Here is a 24,087-nt window from a genome sequence, read left to right as displayed (position 1 = left end):
ATGAGAATTGCTTGCGTACATAGAGTCAGCGCGATACGGGAATCTGACAAAACAGATGGCGGGATCCGGGATCAACCGACCCCCTCAACCTCTCACTTGCATATATATATATATATATATATATAACAGTCGCATCACATTCCACCATATTGACAACGATATGAGAACAAAACAAACAGAAATAATACGAGTAGGTAAAAATGTCAAAAATAAGGGGGTGCAGTATTCATTGTGTTAAGTGTTATCTTGTTCATAGTCTTGAATATTTTTGTGCTGTGTATATATATAAAAAAAAGAAGATGTGGTATGATTGCAATGAGATAAATCTCCACCAAAGAGCAAAATGACACAGAAATTGACAAAAGTTTCTATAGAATACCGTAGGGCTTTCAACAATAATCAAACAATACCGCACATAGTCAGCTATAAAAGACCAATGCTAAATGACAATGTAAAACAAATCAATCGAGAAAACAAACGGCCTAACTAATGCACATTAATACATTTTACCTAATACAGAATGTGGCGGGATTAAATGTTTGCGGGCTCCTTGCCCTCCGCCCTAAGCTTAGACAGTGGTGTAACAGTACAACAGAAGAACAAACTATGTGTGTTATTTTCATATTTCACTGTTTTGTTTTATTTCTTATGCAATGAGTTTTCTGTTATGTCATTTCTCTAGAACAGTAAGTGAACCACTGCCCAATATCACAGGCACTTGGGTATTATAAGATGCAAACTTTTTATTATTTTTATACGCCCGTCAAAATTTTGACGGGACGTATTATGGTATACAAATGTCCGGTGTCCGTCCGTCTGTCTGTCTGGCGTAAACATGTCGCACCGTAACTTGAGAACGACTTATCTAAATTTCATGAAACTTAATATAGTTGTTTTTTATGATGGTCAAATGATCTGTATACTTTTTGGTGACAATAAGATTTAAACTTTTTGAGTTACGGCACTTTGTAACTAAAACAGGGGTGTGTTTTTTTTCACATGTCGCACCGTATCTCAAAAACGATTCTTGATTATTGCTTAAAACTTTACACACTTCTTGGTTTCACATGTCTCGCCGTGTCTCAAAAGCAATAAATGGTAATTGCTTAAAACTTTCTCAGAAACTATTTATGATTATTGCATAAAACTTCCACACAAGACGTCGGGCGTATCATGCGCTCATGGCGCAGCTGTTTATTATTTTTCTGTTGTTGATAAAAATATTCAATTTTCTATATAATTTTACGATTATACTTTGTTTCTTAGTATGGATAGTAAAATTGAGGTTTTTCTTTGAGTCGTTTAAATCACTCGAAACTAGATATGTATAATAAATATAGAAAGTTCAATATTTTAATCAACAACAAAAACAAAATATATCTGCATCATATACCCATGAAGCGCCTGTGCCCAATATATACGCGTGTAGCTAGGAATACAAAGTTCTAAACACGGAATACCATGATCTAAATAAAAATACATGCGAACATGTTTAGCTTGATGTTTGGTGTGAGCCAAGGCTCCATGTTGAAACCATATTTTTGCCTATAATGGTTTACTTTAACAAATTATAACTTGGATGAGAGCTGTCTCATGCATTATCTTAGTCTTGTTGAATATCAATTATATAGTCATTTTAATAAATTTCCAGTTGACAAAATTTTTTTTCTCAAAAACTTAGGATTTTTTTTTACCCCAGTAATAAATAACCTTAGCCGTATTTGGCACAACTTTGTGGGAATTTTGGATTCTCAATGCTCTTCAATTTTGTACATGTTTGGCTTTTTAACTATTATGATTTGTGAGTCACTGATGAGCCTTGTGTAGACGAAACGCGCCTCTGGCGTATTAAATGACAATCCTGGTAATCCTGGTATCTTTGATAACTATTTACACCACTGGGTCTCTGTTCTTCATAATGCTTTTTCCAAATCTCTTTTTATTATAAGCAAGGGGCAACTGATGTTAATTGATATTTTTAGAACACTATTTTTGTTTGTTTTGAAAATAAGCTTACAGTTAATACAGGAGCCTATTGTTCATTCGTTGGTTCATGTTTGTCCTATTTGTTTCTGGTAAATTGTTTTGTTATAAGACGATAACAATCAAACCAAGCAGTAAACGAGAACTCACAAAACCAAAAGACATTTACATCAACAGTTATAAATAGTAAATAAGAAACAACACACACTCCACTAAAAACTGGGAGTGAAATCAGATGCTCCGGAAGGGTGAGCATTTTTATATTAGGCTGTTAGTTTTATCAATCAAATTGTTTCATATTTTTCATGTCTCAGTCTTCTATAGCAGACTTAACAGATTTTCTCTCATTGTTGAGGGTTGTATGCATGGTTTAATTTACATCAATTTCATTTGAATTTTGTTGGCTATTTGTCCCGTTGGTAATTATACAACATCTCCGTATTTTTAAATTAAATGAGTGTTGGAACCTAATGTTCAGTGTTTGTCTTTTGCTGATGTAGTTCATAACTGAATCTTTTTTTTTAATATAGATTAGACCATTAGTTTCCTGTTTAAATGGTGTCTCACTAGTCATTTTTAGGGCCCTTTATGGCTTACTGTTCATTGTGAGCCAAGGCTCTGTATTGAAAGTCATACTCTGACCTATAATGATATACTTTTACAAATTGTGACTTGGATGGAGAATTGTCTCATTGGATATTTATTTTTTTTTATTGCGAAAGGCTGAGTACAAGACTATATAAAATATGTCATTTGTTGAACATATACATTTTTCGGTTCACTTGTACCCATGAAATCCATGAAAATTGGTATCCAACGAATAATAATGAATCCACAGTACTTTTACAAATTGTGACTTGGATGGATGGTTTTTCCATTGGCAATTGTACCACATCTCCTTATTTTTATATAAAAAGAGTAAATGCATTACTACTGGAAGTGTTTAATGACCTTGACAAATGCATTACTACTGGAAGTGTTTAACGACCTTGACTGGCTGTTCTGCCCTCCCACAGTCAGTATAAATGCATTACTACTGGAAGTATTTAATGACCTTGACTGGCTGTTCTGCCCTCCCACAGTCAGTATAAATGCATTACTACTGGAATTGTTTAACGACCTTGACTGGCTGCCCTCCCACAGTCGGTATAAATGCATTAATAATACTCAGAAGACAAGTTTTATGAATGGATTATTTTAATCATGTAATAGATGGCATTTTATTTCCGTAATGGGGAGATAACTCCTGACAAATGACATCCATTTTAAAGTAAACATGTTTTGTTTCAATACAAAAAGCACATTCTTTTAACAAAATAAAAATCTGTTCACAACTCAAATTAAGACACATACAACTGCTTTACAACCCGTAAAGATTGACATTTGACTTCAGATATTCTCAGCCTCTGTTTCAAAATTGTTCAAATCGTTCTTATATAATTCGTAAAAATTTGAACAAAAAGGAAAACAACCCAGATTCAAAATTAATCTGCACAAATTGTCTCCTGTTTTTAAATTTCTCAGTACGACCTTTGACCTTGACAAATGTCGCGGTCAATGAACCAACTGGCAAAGGTCAGGGTCAATCGTTACGGGTTGTACGTATACCTAAAAACAAACAGAAATTGTACAAATATTAGCTTTGTTACATTTAATGCGACAGAATTATTATAAGACTATAGTTTCTACACTTGGTTCAAATTCTGTATGAAAAAAATAAGATTCTTCATCATTTTGAAGATCAACCAATATTCTTTGACACTGATTAAACCTGAGGTTAAAACTGTTTATAAACTTAAACCAAGTTTAATGCTATGCATCACTGGAGTACGAATTCATCTTTTGTAACGTTCATTTTGATTGAATAGCGTCACCAATTTTCATGGCATGAATTCACAATTGATGCATGAAAACATATGTGCAAGTGCAGACGACATATGACATGTTTTAAATGTATGATTTGACATTGTTTTCTGTCAGTTTCATTAGAATTAAGATAATAATATTGTATTCTAGGTAACGTGTGGCTAGTAAACTTAATTTGCGACCATCAAATCACCAATTGGTGCCGTCAGAGCTTAAAATACAATAGTTATCTATTTTATCTTTATGCTTTTTTTCAGAACAAAATGTTTTAAAAAGTGATCTTTTTCCCTCCATTAATATTAAATATTATCTTTCAAATCTTCCTTAATATGATTTGAAAGCGAACTTATATTTGACTTAAAATATAAGTAGCATTACCAAATTCTGTGTGTACTACCAAAGGGCAATTTTATGAAGAAGAAAAGTTAAAAAAAAAATTGAAAATTGCAAAAACAAAAAAAACAGAGCCTTATGAAAAATAAAGTTACAGTGAAGACAATATTACATAGTTTCAGATGTCACATGGTAATTATGGTCCAATGATGCATAGCTTAACAAACCTACAGTCTTTTTACTACAAGTAAAACAATTAGATTTAGACCAATCAAAAAAGGTTTCTCAAAACTTGATTTCCATATTTTTTTCTTTAAAATCTAAAAGAAGTCTACTTTTTAATAAGACATCATGATATATTTCATAAATATTATGGTTAGTTTAAAATTTTCGTAATTTTTAAATAATGTGTTTTAAATAAACAAATTTTCAGTCTTGATAATATTTTAGAGTTTTTTACACAAAACCCAAGAAGCCTTGAAACATTGTTTTTTTGAATGGTCTAAACGTTAGCACTTATTTTTGGTACAGTTACAAAAAAGAGGTTGCAGTGAAATATAAACAACCTTGAACTTAGCAATTAGAAATTACTCATGCATGACATTTATTGCACTGACCTTCAACTTTGACCTTTGAACATTTGATTTGTATTGGTTAAAAGACTAGTTACATGAAGAAACATCTTAACATGTGAATCTAAAGAGATTAAAAGAGGCAAACAGACAGAGAATGATATGCAAAGGTGAATAAGTTATAAAATTGAGAAATTCTCAAAAGTTGTGTAGTCATCTGGTCAAATTAAATGATTATGAAAAATAACTCTTGAATAGGGTGGTTCACACATGGTATAAAAACATTGTGGAAAGTTTTCAATTTGTCCAGATTTACAGGAGTTCAAAAGTGTGGAACGAGTGAGTGTCATTGTCCGAAAGGCTAATTCCTAGCTTCAAATTCTCAGTGAATACTTATAACTGATAGGACAATGGTTAAATGTTGGACAAGTTGTATGTCAAAATCTGTAGGTTTTTTTTTTTATATTAGTTTAAAAGTAGGATGCATATTTTGACAAAGAAAAAAGCTTTGGTGCCATCTTGAATGTTTTGATCACAATAAAATCCTTTGGCAGTTTTTTTCAGACTAATGCTGATAGTTTCTCTAATATGAAGGGTGATAGTGGGATATTATTTTCAATCATTTAATCTTAAGGATGTACTTAGGTGAGGTTTTGGAATTTGTGTCAAATGTTCGGACTCCTTGGTGTTTTTCCATACAATACAATGTAAAATATTTTGCCCCATAACACCCATTTATTTTTTCATATAAGGTCATGAAAGGTTATTCAATGTTATTTACCAAAATTTTAAAAGATTCTTGATTTTCTTTCTTTTGTTTTGAGACCCAAATAATACCAATGCAAATATAAGGTAAAAGTCTGAGTCAGCCTTTTCCCGCCATATTTTAAATCTCAAATATCTCGAAAAGGAGGTCCATGACCTATTAATATTTTTAGGTTATCTTTATCCTTAACTGATGCTCTACCAGCTTATAGTATCAATTTTAATTTCTTAATTTCTTAATTTTTACCTAACCTCACCTAAGTACATCCTTAACTTATCTCAAATGATAATTTCAAACACTTTGAATATGATCTCTTGTTTCCTTGTTTGAAGTCAGATGACTTTATTATGCGATTCTTTAATTCAGATCATTTAAAGTTTCTATTTAGATGGTAAATAGTCTTGTCCTGGAGTTGTGACTTGCAAGGGGTCCTAACCATCGCCCTACAACTTCCATTTTATATAATACAACAAAAGCATAGTATTGGATTGAAACAGGAAAGCCAATTTCCTTTCAAACTTTTCTTAAGGGTAAGAGATTGAGAAATACAAAACCATCAAACATCTTTGTACAGGTTAGTTGTTGTCTTTTTGTACAGGTCACTTGTTGTCTTTTTGTACAGGTTAGTTGTTGTCTTTTTGTACAGGTAAGTTGTCTTTTTGTACAGGTCAGTTGGTCAAGCTACTATGAAAAATAATGCCCACCAGAATTTTTAATCTGTTTGGGAGAAAAGTCTATGAAGCTTAAACTAATATATTAATGACATTATAAGTACAGAAAGGTTAAGATCTGAAACAGCAATTTCAAATGTCTTCTATCTGAATACAACAAATTCTATCAGAAAATAAATCCTGAGGACTCTAATCTGTACAAACCAAAAATATGTGTGTCATAAGTATGAATGAAAGGTCAAAGGTTAAAAATTAGGACAAAATTGCTTGACCATGGAAACAACATAAATCCATTCTGTTACAAAAAGCTGATATTAAATATTTGTATGTATGTATATCATGTTCACCATGTGCAACCATTGCCAGGGAGAATTCATTTCACAGTATGATCAAATCAATAACTGCACCCTGTACGGTATTTCAATTTTAGAATTGAGTTCTGCAATCAGAGAAGTCATGCTTAAATTCATTTTTTTTTGTAATATTATCAATTGTAAAATGATTCACTTTTCTATATTTGTGTATACTATAAATACATTGCATTTCAAAACTGCTCCTTCAAAAATATTTTATCATTCACACGTTCAGTGTTTGTTTGATTGGAAATTTTAAAAGTCTTGAAGACAAAACAGATATTCTCATACTCTGAAGCGATTCTGTGTCCATGATGGTTGCCATGGTAATTTGTTAGTTTGTGATAAAAATTGCTTTGTTTATAATATACATGGTATAAACTTCTTCAGCGGCCAATCATATTGGACACCCAAAGACATATATTGACTGGTTAAATATATCACAATTTACAAAGTCTCATTCTAAAAATAGCACAATAATGAAAGTAGGGAATCCCCTAATGAAACGAATTATTATGGTGACAAATAATAACTTAAAAAACATCTCATTCCATTCACAAATAAATATGATTCATAAACACAGTTATATTATTATACAATTAAAGCAAGAAAGATTTACAGTATTACCTCCCTTTGAACAGTGTTTTTAAGGAGTTCTTTAATTTAGATTTCTTCAAATAAGAAATCTAAAGTAAACTCCATTCTGAAGATTAGTTATAAGTCAACCAGATGTATAAAACTGACCGGGTTTTATGATGAATGGACAGGAAAAGTGCACTAAATGTACAAGATAGTGCACTAACAGTACAAGATAGTGCACTAACAGTACAAGATAGTGCACTAACAGTACAAGATAGTGCACTAAAAGTACAAGATAGTGCACTAAAAGTACAAGATAGTGCACTAAAGGTGCATGAAAGTGCACTTAAGGTACACAGTATCTCATTCTGTTATTTCCTCGATTCCAAAATGGGCAAAACTTATAGATTGGCAACAGCAATCAACCTTAAGATTCAATCATCATGCAAATTGAACATATCTTCCGAGAAAAGATTTCAGGTTTGAATTTTGAGTTTAATTAGATTTTTCCATTGTGGTAAGGAGGAAATCCACATTTATATCTGGCCTTGAAGTCATAAAACTTTCGAGTCAGTTTATTTGTATTCATACTCCAAGTACAACCAATCAAAGTGTTGGATTTTATGTTTTTAGCACGATTTTGTTGCTCCGAGCACTGAGCAAAGTTTTATGACTTCAACCCGACCTGTTTCATCGTAAGGGTTGGTAGTAATCTTACAATATATCAAACAAATTCATCTAGAATTAAACCTATGCAATAATTGATACATCAATAAGGAGATAAAATGATACCCTAGGGAGTTGATCCCCTAACAATATAGGGAGTTAGGAACTGCTGTATATAAAAGTTTATCTCAAATGAAGATTGTAAAAGATTGCCCCATCTGTTAAGGGGAGACAACTTTAGCAAAAATGATTTATTAAAAAAAAAAAGTTCCATCATTTTAGCTATGATAATTGTACATTACAAATATGGTAAAATATTGCACTTTCATACTAAGACCAACATTTCGCAAAAAATAATCGACAGGAAAGAACAGTAATGAAAACCATTGTCTACAAAGTCATCCCAGCCTGCCCTTAAAACTCAAGCGGAAATCTTAAATTCTTCAAAAGATGAAAAAGTTTTTAAAAAAAGTATTAAAAAAAATAGTAGTCATATAGGCGCCATCTTAAACTTTGGATTGTAAGAAGAGATTTCTTTGAACAGTGCCAAAATTTCTATGGTTGCTTTAAACTTTTTATCTTTCAAGTCTTCAGTGGAGGCCATTTTGAATTTTATCTTTCAAGTCTTCAGTGGAGGTCATTTTGAATTTCATCTTTCAAGTCTTCAGTGGAGGCCATTTTGAATTTCATCTTTCAAGTCTTCAGTGGAGGCCATTTTGAATTTTATCTTCAAGTCTTCAATGGAGGCCATTTTGAATTTCATCTTTCAAATCTTAAATGGAGGACATTTTGAATTATGGATTGTAAGAATGACTATTTGAGACAACAGTTTTAACTAGCGTCTTCCACATGCCCTAAGATAAATACATTATATAAAAGTCTGGTTGAAAGGTTATTTTTCCTTTTTTTCACTCATGCAAGACCAACAAAATATATCTATGAACTGAAGACTCACAGAAAACATCTAAAAAATGCATTCATTCAATCTTTCTAACATCATAAGTTTGTTACCATGGTTATGTCAGCTTGATGCCAAAGTTCACAAGGTCGTATCCTTAGTGACTCAAATTCATTGCTATAGTAAATTGACCTCTTTGAAAGAAAAAAAATGGCTGATTGTTTCATCAGTTATCAAAGATCAAAAACAAAGAACTATTGTAATTACTTCACCGATGATTGCGTAGGAAATCATTTGCAAAATACAATGAAATATACAGGCCTTTATCTACAGATACCTTAAACAAAAATATTGAAACCTAAATTTGTTTATAAGCTCTTCACAAATCAGTTCAGGATTACTAGGAAACTAGGTTAAGGGCAATAACTCTACGTTTGTGCCAACTATTTTTATAAATATATTTCTAGCTTACATATATTATTGTTAATCTGTTTCAGGTAAATGCTTAAAACAAATTGAAGAAACTTTTCAAACGCATAACTGATTTAATAAGTTATCTCCCTTAACTGAGGTCTACCCCTTAAAACTAGAAAAAAAACATCTGATTTCAAAGAAACAAAAAAGAGTGGAAGGCTTGAAAACTGAATGCAACATTTAATAGCACTGTAATATCACTCGTCATATTGCACTTGAAGACCCTGTTCGTATGGCAAGAAAAAGAATTTGGTCAAAAAAGTGTTTCAAAGACATAAAAATAAATCTACCATGGGTTTGCCTAAAAAACTTCTCGGTGGTGTTAAGTGCAGCTACACAAATTGTTTGAAGGATTTTCAGGAACTTTTCAAAATTAAGCAGTTTTTATTTCCAAATGAACACTTTTATATTTGGTTGGTGGGCAAGTTTTTGTACTTGACAATAACTGATCATAACTCTGATCATTTTGAAGATGAATGGGTGGTCAAAGCCAAATAAATTAGATATTCATTTGAAAAAAAAAAACGTCATTTTGAGACAGTTCCCACCTAAGAAATGATTTAAGAGTTTTTCATAAATGCACAAAATATGTTATTACATCAATTTTTCTTTTAAGATTCACTAATAAAAATACAAAACTAGCTGACATATATACATCTTCAACATCGAATCTAATAAACAAAAACTTCAAAATCTTTTCCATATGAAGGTAGATTTTGTTCATTTTGTTTAAAGCAAAATGCCCAACATACATTGTATACCATTAATGTCAAACCAATCTAAAAATAGCACAAAATAAATGTAGCAAAACCCCAAAGTGTTACAATTACACGAAGCCTGTGATCTGATACTGTTTTACAGAAACCTGATTCTCTAACTGCAAAAACGATTATAACGAAAAAATTCATTGGTTGAAATCAATTGACCATTCTAAAAATAGCACAATACAAAAATGAAAGTAGGGAATTCCCCTGACACACATACACAGCCATACACACTCATAGAAAACAAAGGAATTCCTATCAGACAGATACAGAATAAATAGAGTCTACATTCACCACAGAACATCTGAACTAACACATGGAGGTCACCAAGTGATAAAAGTAATGTTGCCCTTTCACTATCGCCCTTAGAATTATCACTTTGGTGTCACCCTCAGGGAGATATACCCAAGTGATAAAAGTAATGTTGCCCATTCTCTTTCAGGGTGATATAGCGGCATTATCGACCTCAGGGAAATATCACTTTGGTGTCAACCTCAGGGAGATATAACCAAGTGATAAAAGTAATGTTGCCCTTTCACTTTCAGGGTGATATCTCTTTTGTGTCACCCTCAGGGAGATACATCTTTACAGTGAAAAAAAAAATCAAAATGTAAAAAAAGCTACATGTAAACACTGTTGAATGTGTGGAATAAATTATTATGAATATAAACCTCCTGCATAACATTCATAGCAATGACATGTGGGCCCTGATGTTATCAATGGTTGTATTTATATCATTTTAAAATATTACGTTGTTCATGAAAAAGAAAATAACAAATCTTACATCTTGGTACAAATCAGGGAGGAAATCAACTGCAGCTATCAAAAGCAATATTACCCCTTTTGGGACTTATTTAATTGTTTGGGTTTCGCTATAACAATGAGGATACAATAATTGATTTCTTATTCCTGATCTTCAGAAAATTATTTTTCCCAATAATGTTATTTGAAGCGCCTCCAAAGCTATATGTACAGCTGTATTTTGTTCAGAAAAAGACATATATCTTTAGCTAAATAGTAATTACAATAAAAAGGATTTCTTAATCTTTTAGGTTTTGAAAACTGTTAAAGCCAGGATCATGATAGAATATTTAATAAAAAATCATAAAAATTTGATCAGCAATTCAAGGGAATATGGGTACAAGTTTAAGAAAGAATAAACTATGTGCAATAGGTCTTCTATGCACTTAGACCTGTTAGAAAAAAACCTACATATTGCTCAATTGAATAATTGTGAATAAAATTATATAAAGTATATTGAATCTATATGAAAGATTCTTTTAGAAGAAAAACCTATAGAACTAGAAAGACAGATATCTTTATCAAATTAAAATCAAAGTGCTTGGTAGCACTATTGGCAACATAAGATGTCAATTCTTTCCAGTCGAACAGATTCACCAGTGATTAAAATCTTATCTTTATTTGCATCTGGGAAAAAAGGAAACGACGAGGCATACATTTCCCCCTTGAAAATTCATTAAATGACAATACCTGTATCCCAATGAAATGAATATTTGTTCTCAATAATAAAACAAAAAATTGAGGACAAAACTTTTATCACCCAGGAGAACCATGTTATGTTCAGACATTTATCTACTTTTAACAGGTTTACCATTAGTATAATAATATAGTGTTAGAAAAAAGGTCCATATACGCTTCTCATCTGTCTCTTAACCCAAGTCACAAAAAAATCTGACAAGAGAAAGACAGATTTCTGATCCTGGGTAACCATGGTTTCGCCATCGGCAACGATCTCTCATGACATTTGCCGTCGTCCAGAAAAATAACAAAATAGAGTTAGCAGTCATCTCCCTTTTTCACTTTCTTTCCGCCGTTCCACAAAGAAACACAACATATTTGGGACGTTCAGCAAGATGTTCGACATATTTAGTTGCTAAGTGATGATGATGGTTGCCAATGACAACAAATGCATCTCCATGACAACACATATAAACATACTAGCTGTCATATAAAGTATAGTTTATTTCTGACCAAGGCCACTTTTTCACGTTTCCATGGAACTACGTAATGGTCTGAATAATTGTCTTCTCACACTAAATTATATTCCTTTAAATTCAGTTGCAGAATCGTATCCTTTACGGCTGCAAATACGAACCTAATATTTTCTGTATCTGTAAACAGAAAAGGAAAAATTTAGAGAGAGACATCAAACTTCTTGGTACATTAAACATATAACTTCAAGGAATATTTTTTAATCTGTAAACAGAAAAGCAATTTAAGAGAGAAACATCCTCGAAAGCTACGTGGATCAAACTTCTTGGTTCATAAAACACATATTTCAAGGAAAAATATTTAATGTGTCAATTGACTGTGGATTCATCTATTTTCGTGGGTACAAATGTTTGTGGATTGTGGAAAACTTGCATTTTCGTTGATATTTGATTTCGTGGGTTTGCCAATCTAGAGAAAATATTTAATTTGTAGAATTTTTGAATTCGTTGTTCAACTTTACCCACGAAAATTGGTATCCAACAAATAATAATGAATCCTCAGTAAAACTAATAACTATACAGACTGATTTTCCTGAAACTATTAAGACAAGAAACAACAAATTACACTGCTCAATTATAAAGATTGCATTGTATTTGGTAGAGGAACACACAATGGAAATATGTTTAATCTAATAGTTATCAAAGGTACCAGGATTATAATTTAGTACGCCAGACGTGCGTTTCGTCTACACAAGACTCATCAGTGATGCTCGTATCAAAATATTTATAAAAAAATATGCTGTAAATAATTATAGTCTACCCTTGCACAGCTTTACAATTTTTTTTATAAAATAGTTTTGTTATAGCCCTACCTATCATTTTGTAACTTGAATATTTGAGTACATTACTATAATTGATAACTGCTTAAAACGTGCACTTTAAGGAATGTAAAAGAATGTTAATCTGACTGTTCTATGTTGTTTGCTAGAGATTCATCCCTGAAAAAGGACTATCAAGTCAGAGACAAAATGGTTTGCCTTCAATCTCTACTCTAAATATATTTTACATTCAATAGTTTTGATTGATAGATTTAATTTTTTGTGTTTTAAAGTGACTTTTCAGCACCGCATTTAGGCTTTTTTGTGGCGGCCAGTTTTTATTCGTGGAGGAAGCTAAGGCGCCGGAGAAAACCATTGACCTTCGATTGGAAAACTGACAATCCTGTGTAGTAAATTAAGAATCGAGTAAAGTGCATCCGCATGAGCAGGGTTTGAACTCACAACCTCAGTGCTGACTAGCTTGTGATTACAGTAGTAACTACTTAGGCCACGGAGGCCCCTCAGAAAATAAATCATACCTGTTGCACATGTAAAATGAGAATATATGATCTTGTCTGGGTCAGGATTTAAATCGACAAACATCCTTACCTGTTGCACATGTAAAATGAGAATATATGATCTTGTCTGGGTCAGGATTTAAATCGACAAACATCCTTAAAATAAACTCTCGTGCTGCCTGTGCATCCTTCTTTGCACCTGAAACAAAAGAAAAACAGATGACAGATTTAGTAGAAAGTTTTTTGTTATATATAAAAATTTTATCTTATATAAAATCTCTTGCTGACCATGCATCCTTTGTTGCATTCAAAGAGCATGATCTATGAGTTTGAATGTCCCTCTGGTATCTTTCGCCCCTCTTTTGTATTTATTCTCCATTTTACTTTTTAGCATAGTGGTCAATCTTGTTTTTAAAAATATCTGAATAATACATATACATGTGGTATGACTATACATGTGGTATGACTGAAGTCTGAGTACCATGAACACCACCAAAAACCAATCCCATGTTACTCCAAATCCTGTAGACTCGAGTGATCAGACCTAATTCTGTAGGTCACATTCAAGGAAAAGAGTAAAGGTTTTATGAAAGAGCATAAGGTTTATTTTTAGATTTTCATCTTAAATTTTATAATGCTATAACCATTAGTTCACAATTCTAGAATATTTCTATTAAGAATTGAATGCTTCTTTTTGTAACTTCATTGGGGTGTAAAAGCGTCGACCGAAGTACATTTTGTAAAAGCGCTTCATACTAAAAATGTGCATACATTAATGATAGTCCAAACAAATACAGAATAGAGGATAATAGGACTGCTGAAATATTTAAGGAATGACTGTAATATATTTTTCTGTCTATGAAAAAATAACATAAAAAATTTGGTGAACACTGAATAACGCGCGTAGCGAGTTATTTAACAGAGTGCACCACATTTTTAGGTTATTTTGAATAGACAGAAAAATATTCCAGTCATTTCTTATAATTTAATTCTAAATTCCATTTTAAACCGTAGAAAACCATGTAAAAAAACGTTGATGACGTCACGGTCACAGGGGTGTGGAAATATTTGTTGTGAGCACTTGTCCCTGGGCAAGTAAAACTAAAAATTTTACTTGTCCGGAAAAAAATTTACTTGCCCTGATGATCCCAATAAATATTGAAGTATTTCTTGTTAGCTAATATATGATTCTTACTTAGCACTATTGTGCATCACAAACGAATGAAATCCATTTGTTTATATGTGTAAAAAATTAGGAAAGAAGGAAATGGGTTAACATCAGTGGGACAGAAACCAAACAGCAAACCAACCAATGAAATGACATGTATAGGACAACTTTGCAGCAGTTTTGGAATAAAAATTGTAGCCAGTAGGTACATAATATACTAAATTTGAGGACAGTGATTTTTTTTTTTTTTAAATACTATGTGTCCTCCGTTTGCATTTAAGGTTTTCTACTCCACTCATGATTCTTTTGTCTTGCTTGCCCAGCTTTTTATAACGTATTTGTCAATCTGAATCTCGATACAAAATCTAAAGAAATGACACAACCGGTAAATGATGGATAAAACTTAATCGACGATCCAGGGTCAATGGACAAAGCCAATGCAATGTTACGCGACTCTTGTTCGCATACTTATTTTTATTTATTTTGGCAATCGATCTATTTCCAGTATCATGTAATATTTATCGTCATGAACATTGATGTTTTTACTTGCTGAAGATTGGTTTCTTTTACATAAATTAAACATCTTTATACGTTTTGAAATTAATTTTATGTTTTTGTTGGATTTGAACTTTGTCTTGTACATGTTGTATATTTTTTTACTTGTCCACGGGCAACCAAGACAAAAATAATTACTTGTCCGGTTGTTCAAATGTACGAGTCGGGCGAGTCGGGCATAGCATTTCCACACCCCTGGGTCACATGACTAAATTATGTCTATGGGCTCATAACAAAATAATGTCAGCCAATCAGAAGACGCGTTACATCCACAATTAAATTATATATAGATAGAGAATTATGGGTGAAAATATAACCAGAGAAGAACTACACTAAAATATTATGGATTAAAAAAAATAAAAAAATAACTTAAATATCTAAAGAATAAAGAAACGAAGGACCTCTCATCCAGACCTTCATAAATGCCAGAAAAGCTTCCTATAAATTTATACTCCTGAATCAGTTTTCTTAAAATACAATGTACAATGATCATGATGATGTAAGTTGATGACCCAATCATCTTTTCTAGATAAAAATACAACTTTTTTGACTACATGCCTGAAGGTAAAATGTTGGACTATACATTTAACCTAACATTCCTTGCAATTTCTGTATTTGTTAAAGGGAAACTTCGCAAAAAAATCAAAAATTGATATTATGTTCATTCTGTATAAAAATGTTCAAATTCATAGATATTAAAGTTTTATTCCGCTCGATAAGCGATCACCATCGATTTTAAATTTAGAGTATCAATTCTCCGAGATCCGCCATCTTGTCTTCTTTCTCGATGAATAAAAAACGATATGTCTATAAACCACAAAGAAACAAAACTACAGTAACCGATGTAGTCGTAATTGCGTGTCGATATCTTGTCAATCGTACGGTTGTTTAATACGACTAACTAACTTGATACGGAAAATATTCTTACTTTTTTTAAATTACCATGGTCTGTTGTTTTTAAACTGTTGATATTGGAATTAGGTGAAAAGTCAAAGTTGAAATCATAAATAAGTGTTCCGTGAAAATTGTTTTCGAAAATCTAATTTGTTCATAATTCTTTAAAGTAATAAACTTTTTTCAAATATATTTTGATCTTCCCTTATCTGATCACCAGCATGGCTAAAGGTATTACTTCCAAAGGTATTGTGAGGAGTGTGAGGTGACACGTCCAGGTATTCAAGCGATTTCCTGTCGGGCTTGCAAGTTCATGCATCGTTTCACTTCTGCAGGTATTGATCAGTGTACACGGCTGATAACTTATAACTTATAACTTTCCATTTTGAACTATCAGATGTATAATATACAACTCTGTCTTACTTGTCATTACTAAACTCATACGCTTGTTTATAAATAACATTTCTGGTGTAAAGAATATAATTCATAATATATAAATAATACCCAAAAAATAAGATTTGATGAAATTAAAATCTATTTAAATATTTTTTCAAAGGGTGAATTTGGGAAAATGTAATATATAGTCATTGTCAATAGTGAAGGACAGATTGGAACAGACCAGAAATATTGATTTAAAAAAATGTACGCACTTGCCGACGATTCGTTTATACGACTGGATATAAAGTTACGGAACTATAGCGCAATTTAAAATATATACGTGTATACATTGAACATAAGAAAAAAACATATATTTTGAATAAATAGGGGTAAAAGTGTTGTAAATAGACTAGCCAACGTATGCCAACAGTATGTAATCATCGAATGTCGATAGACTACAGTTGTATACCAAAAGAAGAAGAGAACCAATTTGATTTAAATACAGGTCGATGTATAACTTTTGCTTTGGTTCATTGAAGCTGTGGACCTAGGAAAATCACAGATTTATATTTCAATAAGATTGTTCTCAAACAAAGGAATGAATTCGTCATCACAATTGTTATATATGCCACTGGACGAACACTAATTATCCCCAGGGGATGTGAATATTTTGCTGGGAAACTTTTGAGTATCAAAGTTTCAAATTAATTTCGGGATTTATTTTCTTTCTTGGTATTCAATAACCGAAAAAAGAATAAATTACTTGTTCGCTAAATAGGGATATTCTTGTCAGATAAAAGAATTTTAGTTATATTTAAAAAATAGGGAAATATGACATTAAATTGGTTCTGTCTTTTTTTAAACATCGTTAAAACGATGTGTGTCTAAGGTGAACGCCACAAGAACCCTGTAATACTAGTACGAGAGTATATCATGTAAACATTCCTTCTCAATAATATGGTTGTATTGGAAAACTTTTCATACAGATTGACAACTCATTGTCCGATATGCATGTAATATTTGCCACATAACGCCCATAGTTCTTTCTACCATCATCACCTTATTCCTTGATATTGCTGTAAACATCGATGGTTCACACCCAAACAAAATGGGAGTAATGAACCTTCAGAGCTTCTCCGTGTTATACACTTGTGAAATATATAGACGAAATTTCTGTATTGAAATGAATCTACATCTCACAAACAGGATTTTCAAATAACGATTTTGAGTAATCACCTTACAAACCAATATAAACGTATGGCAAGATATAACCATGAAGGAATTTAGTTTTTGTCAGAACTCATCACTATATCATAAACGTATACGTATATATATGCATACAGTTTCAAATATCAAGAACAAGCGTTCGATGTCGATAGTCTGTTCTCTAACTGTTCAGAGTTAGACATGTCACTTGTTCATTCTTGGAAGCCTTCATATTCCCCGTCTAACGATGGGAACTCTTTCTGATTGTGTTGACTATAAATGCTTGTATGGTAATTCTGTCGTTTATCTGTACAAGCGGTTGCATTTCCTCTCCTTTCCCAACAAACAAACGAACGAAACGCAACTAGTCTGATTTCTCTGGAGCTCATCCTCAATGGCTCTTATACGTCAGGAAACTTACATGTATACTAATAATGATTGTTTCATGAACAACGATGTATGAACGAACTATTATAAATTCGTCAATATCTGTAATGCATGACTAAAGTATAACTTTTATTACAACTACTGTATTACTTATTTGGATTAATGACGGCTATCATGTTCAACATTGCACAACTATTATCATAGAATTTTAAAAAAAATCCTCAAAAATCCTCAAAAGATGTAATGCCTTAGCTTAGATAATTAGTATTCTTTTCACAAAAAGTTCGTGTAAATGATTGTCAAATGAATTTAATTATGTAAGAATAAAATGTTAAAAAGAAACTAAAAAAAAATTATGCATGTTGTATGTTGTATTTTTTTGTCAATTAAAAACTTTAAAATTGCAATAGTTTTATTAGCATTTAAACACAGCCAGATTTGAATACAAGTTAAGAAATTCCGGTAAGGTCAATGATATCAAACAGATGTACAATGGTATATCAAATTGGGTAATATTGCATTTAGTTTTTATTAAAGATTAAAACTACTATTTTTTGCTTCATATTTGAATCTTTACGCCAATTGCCGCTAAGAAAGTAATCAAAAATTGTTTCCTTTTATTTTTATACACTTTCGGAATTACGAATCTGAATTTTATTTTCAATTAATTTACACAATTTAATTATTGTATCTTTATTCTCATCGTGTATTTAATCTTAGTGTATTAACATCATGACAGCATATACTCTAATCCTTTCTATTTAGCCTTTCCAAATAACAACATTTATACCTGTGTACGCTTGAACTCACACCTGCGGCTAAATAGCTACAAGGTAAACGAATTGACCTCAAGCCGAGAAATATACAGTGACCTTTACAAAATAATATACACACTCTGCTCACACATTAGTTGCATTGAAATGATTATCAAAACAATAACGGTAAATAGAACTGAAATATTTTCAGTTCAATATCAGTAAAAATGTTCAATAAATATTTTATGAAAAAAATCTCAACAATAATTAATTAAATTTATTCAAAAACATTTACTAGAGATAATTTTATAGGAGTTTAATTCAATCAATACAAAACGGTATATATATATGCATATTCACTTTCGTTCATTCTTATATTGTGGTTTATAACTTCGACCATTCGTCAGCTGTGCGCTTTTAATTACGTATATTGTCGATAAGCTATAAGAGTTAAACAGATTTTATTTTTTCCCAGAATTCAATAAATCGGGCTAATACGTCACGACCCACTCGAGAATTCAACCAAAAAAGTTACAAATACTTGATTTTCTCCGTTATTAGAAGGAATATAAATTTAAAACTTTGCAAATGTGTTTTTTATGTTAAGATGAACATAATTAGATGATAAGTAAAAAATCGCGGAATTTCCCTTTAATGTTCAAACAAACACTGTTTTCCGACTTAAAATTTCTTGTTTAAATACAATTCATTTTAAAAATCAGCAGGATTTGAAATATTTTTCAAAAGATTTTTTATTCAAAACAGCTATGCAGATATTAGACAGAAATAATCGTTCGAAAAATAAAGTATAGGGAAAGATGGCCTAAAAATTTTTAAGAATACATAAAAACCATTGCATCCCACTTTGTTATTCGACTTCAGAAAGCTAACATAGAGATACAGATCTAGACTATGTCAATTTATTTGTCAAGCAAAATCCAACAGTTTTATTTAGATTTTACTGTTAAACTAAATTTCTAATCTTATGTAGATTTTACTGTAAGACTAAATTTCTAATCTTATGTAGATTTTACTGTAAGACTAAATTTCTAATCTTGTGTAGATTTTACAGTAAAACTTAATTTCTGATCTTATGTAGATTTTACAGTAAAACTTAATTTCTAATCTTATGTAGATTTTACAGTAAAATTAAAATTCTAATCTTATGTAGATTTTACTGTAAAACTAAATTTCTAATCTTATCTAGATTTTACAGTAAAGGTAAATTTCTAATCTTACATGTCTTATGTAGATTTTACTGTAAAACTACTTTTCCATGTCATAAGTAATATGTAAAACACATAAATCATGACCCATTTAACACCTGTACAAGTCCTTTAACACATAAAACAACCTCCCACATAGTGTACATGATGTAGTTACATTGCCACTGAGGGTGTCAAGAAATGTACCATTGTCAATTCAATCGAACTAATAATAGTTTTATATAATGATTATGAATGTTTTTCTTTTCGACCTGTCCTTTGAAAAAGTGGCCAAATGATCAAAACATTCTCTTAAGGATGTTTGCTCCTCTATTTTTTACTTTTTGCCAGATTTTTAAAATCCTCTGGTTTTATCCATGTATTAACATTAAACAAATTTGCCCACTAACCCCTACTTTTCTTTTCATATTTTTATCACATATAGTTTAAAAGGCCATATTTCAAAATCTTATAAAATCCTTGTTATTTTTTCCATAGATTTAACAAAAAAGGTGCCGATGTTAAATGTAAGAAAAATCTAGAGAGAATTATTTCCTGCCAAATTTTCAATGGCTTATATTTTGAAAACAAGCACACGGACCCTTCATTTTTTCTGCTTTTTTAGTTCCTTTATTTATATACTATAAATTTAAAACAGTCTTTTATAAAGCTTGTTATTTTTAAACAGAGTAGCAAACATCCTTAAAGATATTCACTCCTTTTGTTTTGGAATTTTTGTAAGATATTCAGAATCCTCAGTTTTTTTTCCAATAAACTTTCTCCCACTACTTTTCTTTTCATAATTTTATAACATATATAGTTTAAACAACCACATATACATTTGAAAATCTTATAAAATCATTATTTTTTCATTGTTTTTGAAAGAAAAGTTGCCAATGTTAAATGTATGAAAAATCTAGAGAGAATCATTTCTCAAAAAAATTCTCCACAACTTGTTGAACTTATAGCTTGAACAACAAGCACATGGACCCTTTACTTTTTCCAGCTTTTTTTAGTTCTGTTATTCATACAATATCATTTTGTTATGGTCTTTTAAAAAGCTTGTTACTTTGAAACTGAGTAGCAAGCATCCTTAACATGAGCATTTCCACCTAGAACTAAAGACTGTCATATAAGTGAGAGGTTTAGCTAGCTATAAAACCAGGTTCAATCCACCATTTTCTACATTTGAAAATGCCTGTACCAAGTCAGAAAGATGACAGTTGTTGTCCATTCGTTTGATGTGTTTAATTATTTGATTTTGCCATTTAATTTGGGACTTTCCATTTTGAATTTTCCGCGGAGTTCAGTATTTTTGTGATTTTACTTTTTCCTCCAATACTAATTCTAAACTCACCATCAAATTCAGGAAAGTAATCTACCAAATGTGATAGCATAATTTTCTCTTCTAGGAGATCTTTCTTGTTGAGAAAGAGGATTACTGAGGAGTTCTGGAACCATGGGTATGTGATAATGGTCCTAAACAATGCTTTAGATTCCTCCATACGATTCTGAAATGGAAGAAAGAGGATAACTGAAGAGTTCTAAAACCATGGAAACAAACATTTTAATCCTGGAACTATGAACCTTTTCCTATGTTATGCTTTTGACTTCTTTTTCTTTGACTCCACTATTTTTGGTCGTTGTCTTTGACTCCACTATTTTTGGTCGTTGTCTTTGACTCCACTATTTTTGGTCGTTTGTTGATGTGGTTCATAAGCACAAATGTTCTTTGTTTCATGGTTTTTATATAGACCCTTGGTTTTCCTGTTTTAACATGTCAAATGGTTTTACACTAGTCATTTTTTTAGGCCTTTTAAAGCTTGCTGTTCGGTGTGAATCAAGGCTCTGTGTTTAAGACCATACTCTGAGCTATAATGGTTTACTTTTACAAATTATGTCTTGGATTGAGAGTTGTCTCAATTGCACTTATATCTATAGACAATTGTTCATTGATGGCATAATCTTGTCTGTGTTGTTGGGTTACTCACAACATAAATTTTATCTATACTTATATTTTTGTATAGACAAGAATCAAAACGATCTTTTTTATTTTCTATAATGACTTTATCAGCAACAAATTATAATATCAAATCACCCTGCTAAGACGAGCTGATTAAGTCAGTGTAAATGACAAATTTCTATTATTCTTTCAATGATTCTGACCATGGCCACAATAAAAAAAAAATTTTGATTTGCCCAAACCCTACCCAAAGGTTGAGACAGTGGGTAGGTAGGTAGGCATTTTTTTTTTTAAAAGAAATTGAAGTATCAGGTGTTTATTAGTCAGGGGCGTAGCTAGAAGAAAACGATGTGAAAGCAACTACTGAAAATTTTTTGGGACCCTTTAATGAAGAAAAATGTTTTTTTTCGTTTTTCAGTCATAGGACGGTTTAAAGAGGAGCTACATTTAGATATGAATACTTGAATCTTCTGAATAGAGTAAATCATGGTTAATTTAATACATAAACAACACATTTTTGAATTACAGAATTTACTCAACATTGACCAAAATCTGATCTTTGGGTCTAAGCAGAAACGAACTTCTCCATTACTTTGTCAACATTCACACTGAAATCCCGATCAATATGCAGTAATGCTAGCGATGATAACCTGTTGTTGTTCATTGTTGATCGTACATTTGTTTTCAACAGACTTAATACACTGATAGATCTGCATGTTAGCACTCGCGAGATGTTATAAACCAGCGTACGTGTTCTCCATCGAGCGACCTCCCAATTGAAATTGTCTGCCAAATACATGCTAGGTCATTTTGTATGTCTCAGACAATGTTGAGAATTATTCGTTGGTTATATGTCCTACAACACGAGGAAGCAGATACGACACAAAGAAGCTATTTTCTGATAATACCAGACACCCTCTACTCTCCAATTCCATTATCATATGGTCTACGTGTGTGAACGCACTATATAATGAGACTTTCGAATGCTGTTTTGGCGTGTTTTCAGGGTGATTGGCTCTGGTAGTCTGTCGAATACATTACCTCAGCATATTTTCAATAATATCAAAGGGTTTCGATAAATCTAATGGTCGATTGGTACATCGCATCGCCAACAGATAAGCCGTACGTACTCTGTAAAATGTGCTCCGAAACTACACGTCTTAGACTGAGTATAATAAATTCAAATCTGGTAAAAGATACAAGTTACTGTCCGATTTTTACATGATCTCCAATAAAATGTTTATTTTGAAATGCCATTATTTAATGACAGTTCATCAATTAAAAAAGTGACAACATATGTGTTTCTTTTAACCATAATTAATTTATAAATTTTTATTTTGGTATATTTTTTGCTTGCCGAATCGATGTGCACGCAACTGCGTGTTAGCGTATAGGGAGCTACGTGCCTGTTAGTCTTCATGCCTATCAGATTAAAAAAAAAACTTCTTCAAATCAGGACAAAAAAGAATTTGAGTAGGCAGATTTTTTCTGGGTATGTAGGGTTTGGGCAAACAAACCTATTCTTTTTTATGGCCCAAGTACTAAAAATTCAGAAATAATTGCGATGTTTTTAATGATGCAAATAATGCAGCTTCTTGAGTATCACAATACCTGGATTCATTATTATCTGTCGAGTACCAATGTTTGTGTATAGTCACCTAAACCACAAATGTTCATAAATTTATATCTATAGAAAATTTGTAATTTTTTGAAAGTTTTAAATCATGGCATAGCCCGTCCCCCCTTTTGTGGGAAAATTTGGTTGATTATTTAGGGAATCACTAAAGCATGACTGGAGCAGGCCCCCCTTCCCCCATTATGAAAAGTTCTGGATCCGCCACTGCATGGTTCCCTCGCAACCACAAAATCCAACGGATAACAATGTATCCACAGTAATTGATTGTACGTACTCCATGACCATTTGATCCCAAGTAATTGATTGTACTTACATTATGACCCTTTGACCCCAGTAATTAACCTTACTTACTTCATTATCAGATTCCACTAAGACTTGGTCATATTCACTTAAGGCGACTAGGAACATGATGGACGTTACATTTTCAAAACAATGGATCCATTTACGTCTTTCAGACCTCTGGCCCCCTACATCAACCATTCTGGAAAATAAAAAACAATAAAAATACATTTTTCTATATTACTAACCACCTATATAATCCCTTAAATAAATAACAAATTTAAATTTTAACATTTAAGTGCTTTACCTTACTTGATTTAGTTTCTTATTCATACAAATGAACTGTTGACAAATGAGTTGCATTGTGTAGAAATCAACTTCATGCAAGTGTATGTATACATGTACGCTTTGAATGACTTTGGAACTTGCATATGCAAAATCAATTCTA

General features: G+C 31.7%; 1 protein-coding gene and 1 long non-coding RNA gene across 3 annotated transcripts in view; one reads left to right on the top strand and one right to left on the bottom strand.

Annotated features, from left to right (window-relative positions):
- Positions 1-5,793: 5,793 nt before the first annotated feature.
- On the top strand, positions 5,794-6,484 carry LOC143051878 (uncharacterized). Its single transcript, XR_012970933.1, has 2 exons — positions 5,794-6,118; positions 6,167-6,484. It is a non-coding gene; the product is annotated as an uncharacterized LOC143051878 (long non-coding RNA).
- A 1,562-nt stretch (positions 6,485-8,046) lies between these two features.
- LOC143051877 (guanine nucleotide-binding protein G(q) subunit alpha) overlaps positions 8,047-24,087 on the bottom strand; it is a 33,740-nt gene continuing 17,699 nt past the window's right edge. For both annotated transcript variants that reach the window (XM_076224869.1, XM_076224870.1), the window contains 4 exons: positions 23,712-23,841; positions 21,119-21,272; positions 13,305-13,412; positions 8,047-12,057 (listed from right to left, as the gene is read on the bottom strand). In XM_076224869.1, coding sequence (XP_076080984.1) covers positions 11,975-12,057; positions 13,305-13,412; positions 21,119-21,272; positions 23,712-23,841 — 475 coding nt within the window. In that variant the 3' untranslated portion in view covers positions 8,047-11,974. The remainder of the gene's footprint in view (positions 12,058-13,304; positions 13,413-21,118; positions 21,273-23,711; positions 23,842-24,087) is intronic.

This window comes from Mytilus galloprovincialis, chromosome 11 (genome assembly GCF_965363235.1).
Source record: "Mytilus galloprovincialis chromosome 11, xbMytGall1.hap1.1, whole genome shotgun sequence".
Taxonomy (NCBI): Eukaryota; Metazoa; Mollusca; class Bivalvia; order Mytilida; family Mytilidae; genus Mytilus; species Mytilus galloprovincialis.
Note: the sequence above shows the minus strand (reverse complement) of the source record. Positions and strands in the feature narration are given on the sequence as shown.